The sequence below is a fragment of the Netta rufina genome (genome assembly GCF_964035555.1).
Source record: "Netta rufina genome assembly, chromosome: 5".
Taxonomy (NCBI): Eukaryota; Metazoa; Chordata; class Aves; order Anseriformes; family Anatidae; genus Netta; species Netta rufina.
Genome location: NC_140128.1, coordinates 62076380 through 62087851, shown reverse-complemented (window position 1 = coordinate 62087851; position 11472 = coordinate 62076380). Strand labels below are relative to the sequence as shown.

Genomic DNA, 11472 nt, shown 5'->3' with positions numbered 1-11472 from the left:
AAATCTGAAACACGTTCTGGACAACGGCAGAGTTCGCACAGACCACAAGAATTACAGGAATTAAGCCCCTTTTGTTTACAGCACTGAAAAAGAGATCTAACATCGATGCAGTGCTATAAGGGGATAGCACAGCAGTGACATTATCCAACTCAAAGTACTGAAGCACAGACTGTACACATTTGGAAATGTTTTGCACGCTCTAAATATAAAAGGAGATTCTCCTTTTATGTCTGAGTTCTCCTATTTAGGAAGAGTCAATTAAACAACTTATCTGGAAAACCAGTAATGTAAACAAAAGCCTGCTTTCTGGAGCAGAGGTGTCAATCTTCCTTCTCTTAAAGGGTTGGTTTTAATTTTTAATGATTGTTCATCCACTGAGGTAAACGTGCCAGACACTAGAGTTACAATTCACCGAGGCCAAAAGGGTTTCTTTCCAGAGTTCCACACTGATGCTTTGTGCTTTACAGCACCCACCCACCATTCTTCAGTTTTATTTCACTGCCTTTATGGTAGTGCTGTTTCTGTCACCTTCCCCTCCCCTTTTAGTTTTTATCTCTTCATAATTTTCCTAAATCCATACCCCCCAACACACAGGCCTAATTCCTTCCCCGCTGCACCATGGCCTGGGGCAACAAACAGCCTGAGCAGTATTATTTTGGAGAACAGCCGCCCTCTCCCTCCTGGATTTCAGAAAGGGAAGCCTGGGTGGTTTCCACATCTCTTAACCGCTGGCTGAGGCTGTCTGCTGTTTTGGGCTGATGTTCGCACATCTGTTTACATTGAAAACACAGCTATTCACCAACACCACGGCCTCATTTTTTTTTTTAAACATTAGTTTAGATTCTGCAGCCTCTCAATGTGCCACACAGATCATAAATACCCCCGCCAGAGGCAGCTCTGAGGCCATATATCTGACACTTCTTCTCCAGAGCCTCGCATGTTTTTAAAATCTCAGCAACGACCTTTTAGTATTTCATTTGGAGATTATTGCCTTTCATCACGACACTTCTCTCTTCACAACTCCTGAATTAGTTTCAGATACAAATCTAATCTAAGTTCTGGTGTTCTCAGGCCTCACCAAGTTTATTTTATGCTGCTCTCTTTCCTCTCGATAGGTTCCTTGTACATACACATATACACACATATGCATACAACTTTATACAAACACACACATATATACATTTAATAACGGCAGGCAAAAGACAGCTGGATCCTCTGCACACCAAGGCTCATGTGAGGTCAAAACCTTCATATTCTGGAAAAAAAATGCTTGGAGCCTAAAAAGCACAGGCCTAGCAAAGCAGTTACTTACCTTTGAGAAGAAGGTGACTAATGTCATTTGTGTGAAACCACAAATATTTATTTTAATGAAAAAATACTTAAAGTGTGCCACAGTGTCCATATATTCATTTGAATAGTAGTACAAAGATATGTATTTCTGAGAAAAAGTCTTAACACTGTAGAAAATAAATGTGGTTCTTAAATTATGTCAAAAGAAACCAGTAAAAAAGTAATGTTTTATACACTGGAATAAAATGAAACAGTTAGAGATAATAAATTATAATTACAGTATTTCAAATATTTGCTTCATGCTTTTTCAGCATTAGTTTCTAAATGTGTCACGTATAATATGCCCTCGGAAGCCAGCAGTCAGAATGGTCTTTCAATGGTAACGTGGACAACAGGATGTGGAGCTGAATAAAGTCCTAGAAAAATGACACCACCGCTTGTTATTTACTGATACATAAAACATCAGAACATGGCAGTTTTAGGTTTGTAAGGAACATATATTTTGTTAATGGAAATTAATTTAGTTTTTTAATCAACTAATCTTTTATACCTTAATGAACTAAACAGCAATTATGGTCATTAACAAGTATGTCACCCAAGCACACTGCACAACTGTGCTTACGTGATGCTACACATTGTATCGGCTCTTTATACAGTCAAAGTTAACAAGAATTTGGAATAATTTCAGGTCTAATTAAGCACTGCAAAATGTTTAAAACTATAAAGTGCTTTTAAATACAAATCATTTTTGCTCTTTAGAAACAGGAAAAAATCCAAACATGCACTTAAACCTGAAACCTCCATGCCATATATACTGCAGTTTAACAGTAAGACATCAGTTTTGTGCCATTCGTTTTAAAATTTCCTTTCCCATCCCTCCCCATCCCCAGTCAAAAATTCAAATAGCATCTAAATTGGATTTGTCGGTATCGTCTTGGTCGTGCTTGTACATGAAGGTTAGAAGGAAGAGAGCAATATCCAGAGATGACCAATAGGCAGTGTGTGATGTGACTGCAGACCAGTATCTGCTCTCCACAAGACCTTCCCTGAGCTCGAAATCAATCCTGTGCTCCAGTTCCACTAGAAATTGAACGAGAAACAGAAATGTCATTAGAACTGTATGTAGTTGGAAGAAATCCTTGCATATTTTTCTCTCAAACTTAAGTTCTGCTTGCTGTATATAAAATGAACGCAACCCCATGTTCACATTTAACAGTACACTCATATAAATCAACTGCAATTTTTAAAAACACATGCATACATTTTAACATACACGCATGTAGCAAAAACCTGACCTATGAGTGATGCTTAGTTCAGGAAAAACAAAAAAAAAAAAAACAAAAACAAAGAACAGAAACTAAAACTAAAGCTTGGAAAAACCTGGCGTTTTTTAAGTCGCTGTTTTCCACACAGTAATGATGGAAATCCAGTTATTTACGCACATAACTACACCGAAGTATCCAGGAAATGTTGGGACCCCCTTGGGAAACTGTCAGAATGGGTATGGCTCAGAACTTTCAGCAATAAACAAATTTTCTGCATCTCTAGCAGCTATACAGGGAGACTACACGCAATACTCCATGCCCTTTCTGAAAACGAGCAGTTCCTACATTGCACTAGCCCTTTTAATTTCCAGATTATTCCAAATACATTTCAGCAGTTATCCTTTCATTTCAATGGCTGCTTTGATTAATAACACATTCAAAGTAATTTTCACTGCGTGTTTAACTGGGCCAATGGCTAACCTATTGTGAAGGCACTTTAGTGGTTAGAAAATCTCTACAAGGAGCAATAGAATGAAAAGGACAAAACTAAAAGCCTGCTTAGCTACAAAAGCCAAAACCCCATATTGAGTAAAAAATGTAGCTATTTATCAAAGCCAATTTCAAGGAATTTTAATTCTTGGCTCCAAGACCGCATAAATGGAGCATCACACAAGCGCTGCCTCCGCAGTCATGGCACAGCAGCATCAGGGAATGACAGGCCTTCATATTTTTACAGCAGCATTTCACTGCCTTCCAAAACGCAGCAAGGAGAGGGAGTCGGAGCCTTTGCATACCAGGAGACAACCACAGTCATTTCCACTAAGATGCGTGTGTTCAAAATCAGTCTCTCTGCAGAAAAAAAAACGCCCCGACCAACTCCGTCTCCGTTACAGAAGCTTGGGAGGAAGCCAAAACCCACTGCAAACCGCGCGGCTGTTCCCTCAGAAATGAACACTTCGGCCGTGGATTGCATCATTCTGCTTGCAGCCTCGCTGGCCTCTGCTCCATGTTCTCCTTCTATGGAGCAGGGATGGGGCTGCAGCAGAGAGGGATGCAGGGACCGTGCAGAAGGCCCTGAAGCGCAACCCACCAAAAGGACCTCATCAGCAGCTCCACAACACTCGCTGTCACGTTGGTCTGATTTCCTTAAGTTAGTTAGTTTCCTTAAAACAAAGCCTCTGTCCTCGATACTGACTCAGGAAGGTTATCTGTTGAAAGTAGCAGCGATCAACAGGCTGCAGTGTATCATGTGAACGCTATCACAAGATACAACAGTGCTAATGCTTGTGACTGCTTAGATTGCAAAAAGCCCCGCCTTGTAATGATTTTATTTTTAAACTTCTCAAGGATGAGTGTCTGTAAAGGAAGTACCTATATTTTTTTTTTTAAAAAATGCATCTGCTAAAATTGCTCGCTATGTTCCGGGTGGTTCAGGCTAGGACAAGGACAGCCTCTGTTTCCAGTCATAAATGCCTTTGAATATGGATTGCTTCAGAATTGCAAATATACGGGCAAGTTTAAATAAAATCCATTTCATGGTACACGGAAAGTGGGATTCTCTGCAGGAATTGTTTTGCTTTCCCCAGTGACAGTCTAGAAACTACTGACGTACAGATCTCATCAGCTGGAACTCATACACACATATATGTGTGTGTATACACAACAGACACAAGTACATAAACCTCTTTCAAGAGGAAAAAAAGATAACGGGGAGAACAAAGTCAGTCCTTGGACAGCCTTCACAGAATCACAGCACGGCTGAGGCTGACAGGGTTCATCTGGTGCAACCCCAGCCCAGCAGGGCCCCCCCGAGCAGGGTGCTCAGCCCCATGGCCAGGCGGCTGCTGGAGATGTCCCCAAGGAGCCCCCCAAGCTCTGGGCAGCCTGTGCCTCAGCCTCTCCTCACAGGGAGGTGCTCCAGGCCCCTCAGCACCTTGGGGGCCCTATGTTGGGCTCTCCCCATCATGCCCGGGTCTCTCTGGTACTGAGGGGCCCAGAACTGGACTCAGCACTCCAGGTGTGGCCTCCCCAGTGCTGAGGATGGGGCAAGGATCGCCCCTCCTGACCTGCTGGTGACACTTTGCCTCATACAGCCAAGAAATCATTAAACTTCTTCGCAACAAAGGCACATCACTGTCTTCACTGTCTGAGATTCAAAAAGAACAGACTCAATTTTTTATCATTTTAGAGCAAACCAACAAAACTAAACAGAGGCATACGTTATGGTATTTCCAACCCCACCCCCCCAACACACACGCGCGGCCCACTGAAGGCCTTGTTCCCACAGGGGATGTAAGGGGGACTAGTCACTAACATGTGGGTTCGAGAAAGCCTGAGCTGCTTTGTGAGAAAGGCGGCGTTCCAACAGTAGTGGCCCTCTTGTCGTCCCCCTCTCCTCCATCTTTCCCGGCCTCAGGCGGCTGTGTTGTACTAGAACGACCAAATCTTGAAAAAAGCATCCCTCCGAGGCCCTTCCCAATGCTCGCAGCTCCTGCATTCAGTACGGAGAGAAAAAAACACAAACACAAGCACAAGAGCAGCTAAATCAAACTGCAAATTAAAGTCACTGTAGCACCCATCAATTAGAGCTGAATGATGGAAAACACTATTCATGCTTTTCTAGGGTGGGAACGGCTTATCTGACTTAAGCGTACGCTGCTTACCATGAGACTAATCTAGTGTAGAAGCAAAAGCTATAATTTGGAAACTGTAGTTAAGGGAACAAAAATACAAAATAACACTTTTGAACTTTCAAAGGATGTGTTGTAATTCCTCTTTCATAAAAAGTTGAGGACTAAGACAAAAATGTTTTATAACAGCGGTAGTACTTTCTGAACATAAGGATCCCATCGGGACATTTAAGACACTCCTTTCGTTAAGGGTTCTTATGTTGACATAAGCCTTACGGAGATTTAGAAATGCCATATCACCCTTACTATTTTGGTTGCTCAGGAAGAAGGGTACAAAAGTTAAGAACAAATCTGTGTTGTTTTCTCCTGACTTTGCTGCCACCTTATGGACAAGACATTAAAGTTATTATGGTAAAACAGCAAAAAGCAGTGTACTGTGAGAGAACACTGCTTTGGAACACTGTGTATTTTTACTTGAGGACTAAACTGCTCTTATACACTCTATTTATTAGATTGGAAAGATTCCTTGTGCTAGGTCACATTAACCTTCTTCCAAATATCACATAGAGAGCTAAAGGAAGTCCTTGAGTCAACAAAAACTGCAAGTGCATGCTCAAATATAAGCTCCAGTGAAAGTGAATTTAATCTGAACTAAATCAGAGCTTATTTTGAGTCAGAAAGCCAGAAGGGGACAGACTTCCTAACTAAGCAGCCTGAATTTCCCTCAGTAAAATGATGAATTAAATAGAACTGTAATACTTTATATGGAGTGATTTTTCTCCTATTTGTCAATGGCAGAACATGTAGTCACAAAACAAGCTTTAAAACATTTTTCCATGAAGTACAGTGGAAACTATTAAACCCCCAGGATATTACCTCAATAAGCCAGACAACAATAAGGCGGCAATAGCATAAACTCCCTGACCCACATCCTCTCCCTTCAAGACTTGACTCCAGTGTATTATGTAAACTATCTTTACTTCAAAGTAAATGTTAGTTTGGATTAAAACAAGCAATACACCTACACAGAACAAACACTAAAAATAGCCAGCAATAGCTTGCTGACAGTTGCACCTTAAACATCACACCACAGAGCAGTGAAGCTATACAAGAAGATGCTATATAAAAAAAGGACATAAAAAGCAATTACCCAATATACTGGCTTTGCCTATGTTTGTTATAGACTCCCCGTAGTGGCGTCGAACCATGACTGGTGAAGTAGTTGGGCTTGGTACAGTTGAAGCACTTTCGCCGTCAGTTACTGAGGTAGGTTCTTTTGTTGGGTTGAGAAAACTTGGCTTCATATGCTCATAAGGTAGAGGGTTTGCAGTGTTGTACCAGTGGATCTGGACAGGTGAAATGTTGCTGTAGTGTTTCAGAATTAAAGGTTCTAACCTATAGGCCTGCAAGAATAATTCAGAAAATACTGAGAGAAAATACTTAAGAAAAGTTCCCATACAGAGTCTTCTCCAACCTCAAATCCAAAATATCTGTAACAAGTAAAGCCTAGAAAATGACAAAGTAATGGCATTATACTCTGGTTCAATTATTTTCACCGCCTGGGAGATACATTAGCTGCCCAGTTGCTTATACACACACATTTGCATATTTTTCTGCAACAGCTTTGCTACCCATTCCTCTTACTGACACAAAAACTGCTATTAACAGATGTTTATCATTATGCTTGGAAAGACTACACTTCACACAAGTTAAACTGATTCTGCACAGTGAAACAGAGTGGAAAACCAACTATGTGAACATTTTGTTTGATAAATCTTCACTGATCCCTGCACAAACCGTGAACTGGAAGGGCATTTGTATGTCTATTAAAGAGTCACTTTCTATTGATTCTTTGTTTATTTTTCGTGTTTACTTAGCTATAGAAAAGGGTTCTGCATTTATTTATCCCAGAATTAAGTAAAGTTACAATTTGCTGACTGTAGCCTGACCAATCATCCTAGGTGTCCCAGGAAAATTCTGTTTTTGGAGTTGCTAGAGCTGAAGATGATCAGATGAGCAAGAACCAGCATGTTTGGAGTCAAAAGATACCCAGCTTCAGGTAGAGTTTAAAACCAAAAGCACCCCCAAATTACTATTCTACAGTAAGCATGAAACTCCCAAATCAGACCCATCAAAGAAGTTGCTGAGGCAATACAGATCAGAAGCCCAACATCCTGCCTTTGATAGCAGTGAATACTGTCTGCCTATGGAAGAGCTTAAGGACAGGGCAAAGCTATACCAACACTTCCTTCCCAAGTCCTATCCCACCCTCTAACAATCTGTTTGTTTTCCCAAGGGGTCCTTGAATAACGTCTTTGATTTTCTGCAGTATCTTGTGAACTGCTTGTGTGTGTTTCTTTTAACAGCAGTAGTCTCTTTGGACACGTGATGTTTAACAGAAATCAGTAAGTTATATAAAAGTTGGAACTACAGTGAGAAATTTCATGTCTTTGCAAAAGAAGTTGAGTATTCTCACATCTTACCGTTACTAATATGAAAAGAGAAGCAAAGTATATGATATTTAAGGCAATTATTTGTAGAAAATATTCAACAGTTATACAATAATCATTAAAACATAGTCCTGTGCTGTAACACACTTGCGTTGATTCACATGCTTTGAAGATCACATATTATCACACAGCTGATGCTTAAAAACACTCAAGGCAAAAGCTTGCAACTGCAATTACAACTCACCACTGGATCTGTTGGATGAAAAATATTTAGTAAGCGGTTACAAATTGTTCTGGGCAGAATATGATCTTGACTACCGCTGTTTCCTGGACGGATGCCACGCAATGCCAAAAACACTGCTAATGGAGATCCCATACAGAAGAAATTCTCAACCTAAGGAGAGATTTCATCTACGTTAATACGGGAAGTAATGCTTTCTAACATGGCTGGATTTGATTTCTCTGTTTCATAACCAAGAGACTCGTACAGTATTAGTAACTCAAAACAGGGAAGAGCACTATAACATAGTGTGACATAACAGGTTAAGTTTCCCATTTCCCTTTGCCGTCAGAAGAGAATTATTACATGTTGTGGTGCTGCATAGTTCAAAAAACTGAAAAACAAGTTGGATAATTGAACTGAAATGAGTCTACCAACACTGGAAGGGGTAAGGTGAGAAGAATTTGGAAGACACTTCGGAAATGTGATGAGTTTCACAAGACTGAAGTCTGATTTCTCTTTCCAAAGTCTACCACAGCTCCTCGATCTTACTCTCACCAAGTATGCCAGGACACATTTTGCTACGTACACCATCAAGGAAGTAGAAATGCAAGCTAAACTGAGGATTAAAGGCAACACACAGCATTCTCATGGTAGTCACACACACATATACAGGCTGGTACATCCTCTTAAAAATATCTGGTGTTCAGTGAACAGAATGGTGCTTGTCAAAAGTGCCACCACATCACGTGTTAGGAACCACTACCAAGGTACAGCACACCGAGCTACCCTGCAGGCTACTCCTGTTGTCCAAAGCTACCGTGACTTTGCTCCAAAAGGACTGCCTTTAGCAAGCTGAGTGAATCCGGACTGCAATCACTAACCCATCTGACACAGGTCACTGAACATGCATCAGTGGTAACGACTTTTGGTCACTACCAACCTGGGCCGGGATTCAACAGTGACCCAGAGGTGAATGGCTTCGTATCCCATTACCAATCCTCAGACATCGTCTCCTAGAAACATCAAATGTAAAACTCTGTAGTCAAAAGTATTTTCAGAAGTCAAAGATACTTTAGCTTTTAGAATATCTTCTTATATGAGAGATTAATTTTACCATTATCAGAACTTCACTGGAACTTTCCCAATTGTAGTGCCAATTTGCAAGGCACTGCAACCAAGCAACTATCGATGCACTGCTGCTGAACTGGCGAGAGAAATGATTTAATTCCTGCTAAGTGCACGTGGAGAATGTCTGGATTCCCACACGCCTTCACTGTATGTCAGCACATGGAGCGAGGGTGTGGAAATAATGGTCTGTTTCATCTATCAGATTCCAGCCCTGAACAAAACATTCTTCCTCCTCTTACTTGGCACTGGTACTCCACCTCTTCCATCCAGAAGAACGCACAAGTCCCAGTTCAATAGAAAAAAAAATCTAGGTCTTCAGTAAAGCTATTCAATGTCATATGCTGCAAAGCACTGCTCGCTGTCATCTGTGTTATTACTCTGGCCTAGTTCAAAGCAGCTCTTCTTTCTTTTAATTAAACTTTACAAAGAGCCTTACATTCTTGCAGTTTGGACAAAAAGCTTTCTCATCTTTAAATACAATAGGAACAGACATTCACTGTGTAATCCTTTAAACTGAGTAACTAACTTCTAACCCTGGCCATCTGATACGCCTGTATACCACATTGGGAGTACACAATTATGGTCTTTCTGCTTCAGGAAGAAATCAGAAAGTGACCGCCACCTTAACGCTTGCTTGGAGATAGTTTAAAGATGTTTTAATGAATTCACCTTAGGCAAGTACAGACTCAGTGAGAATCTCAAAAGGTAAATATTTGCAATGGTTACAAGGTACATGGCTTTTATTCCATTGTTTCTTCTGGTAAACAGAAGATTAACAGCACCCATAGACAGATGACATTTTCTTGGACCACAGTGTTCTTTCCTACGTATTTTCTTACATGTGCAAGCCTTTCAACGTGATCTTCCAGCTCTTTCATTTCCTCTGGAAATGTTTACAAAGACAAAAGTACCAAATGGAGGGTACTTTAAGGGGTGGCAATGGATCAATACCAAAGCAGCACACGCTAAAAATCGACAGTGAGTCTTCCAAAAATAAAGTCCTTTAAATTGCAGCCATTAGACTCTTAGCACTGCTGCAAAGTGGCTGAAGAGAAGACTACCATCTGATGAAACCTGCTGGGAACAGAGGACTAAAATCTTCCCAGAAAGCATCTATTAATTTTGATGTTTCTCCATGAAGCAGGAGTGAGGCACTTCACATATACTTCACTGTAAATGTTTAAGAGCAGAGAAGCAATTTTTAAGAACATGACCTTTCGGGATAGCACTTTTCTGCCGGTTATGATTCATAAGCAGAAGTCATAATTAATTAATTTTTACGTTAAGCAGAAGCTGAGCCAAATAGTCATCCATTCAACTTAAGACTGACGTTTTTTCACAATGAAGAGAAAAATAAAATAGCTGAATGAGACAACAGAAGTAAGACAGCGCAGCTCCTTTGTGCATAAATGAGTGTGGGGGATAGATGAACATGTTCAGTGGTGAAGTTAAAACAGAAGAGACAGAAAGCAATTACAGTTTACATTTATGTTCTGCCTTTTAGCCTGGAGGATCCCAAATTTCCTCCCACAGAGAGGAAATACAGACCTCTCCAGCAGCCTCTACCCATTCCTTTGCCCAGAAACGTTCTGCAGTTTTAACACAAAGAACAGAGAGTATCCATCAGTATTACATGGGGAATTTAACTGGACAGTTGTGCGTGGAACTACTCTGGCACATTTTTGTATTCAGTTTAAAGTCTTCCTCCTCTCCGGTAAGGTTGCCCATCAGCATCCTATTAAACACTTATAGTTCTTGTACATGTGGTAGAACACTAGTATCTTACATAAATTTGTTGTTTTTGTCAATATTGACATCACTGTTACATGAAGCTATATAGAAACCACAGGGTGAAGTACAAGCTGGAGCTTCTCCTGGAAGAGCTTCTGTAACCGTAGGTGAATTAGAAATGCTACGGAATCATGAAGCACTTCGGGCCAGCACATTAACAAGTCCAGACTTAAATTAATTTCCGTTCCCCAGTACTAGGGAGCAGCTGAGGCACATCCTGCTCTCCCCTTCTATATTATGATTGAATATCACCTCACAACACTGTTATCTTCATGAACCACAGAGTCATAAAGAGGTATGTATCACACCATTCCCCACGTTTTCATTTTCTGGCTAATCTTTTTCATTACAACTGTATGTACCCATTTGGTTGTGCAATACAGCCTAAGGAGACCAGGGACCACAGAGTCCAGCTGCCTGCATGGCACAGACCACAGTAATTTGTGGATCAAGCATTTGCACTGAATAGTAGTAACTCATGACCATCCAGAGCTCCGGCCTGGCATGAAAGAGCCAAGGCGCTTACTAGTCAGTACCTCCAAAGCAGTTCCTTCTCTTTCAACAAGCTAGTCATCCTCAGATAGCTGGACTGGCTTGTTCATGACCAACAATTTTTCAATGTCATCCTGTAGAAAACCTTCCTTGGCAGAGGTCTTTTGCCATCGGATTCACAGAAAGCCTCCTTCTTCCCCTGG

At 40.9% G+C, this 11472-nt stretch overlaps 1 protein-coding gene across 1 annotated transcript in view; it reads right to left on the bottom strand.

Moving 5' to 3' along the window:
* Window positions 1-1470: 1470 nt before the first annotated feature.
* The window catches only part of DDHD1 (DDHD domain containing 1), a gene marked incomplete at its 5' end in the record, with an annotated part of 65367 nt that continues 55365 nt past the window's right edge, over window positions 1471-11472 (bottom strand). The window contains 4 exons of the mRNA XM_084287326.1: window positions 1471-2370; window positions 4870-5046; window positions 6336-6588; window positions 7880-8029. Coding sequence (XP_084143452.1) covers window positions 2189-2370; window positions 4870-5046; window positions 6336-6588; window positions 7880-8029 — 762 coding nt within the window. The 3' untranslated portion in view covers window positions 1471-2188. The remainder of the gene's footprint in view (window positions 2371-4869; window positions 5047-6335; window positions 6589-7879; window positions 8030-11472) is intronic.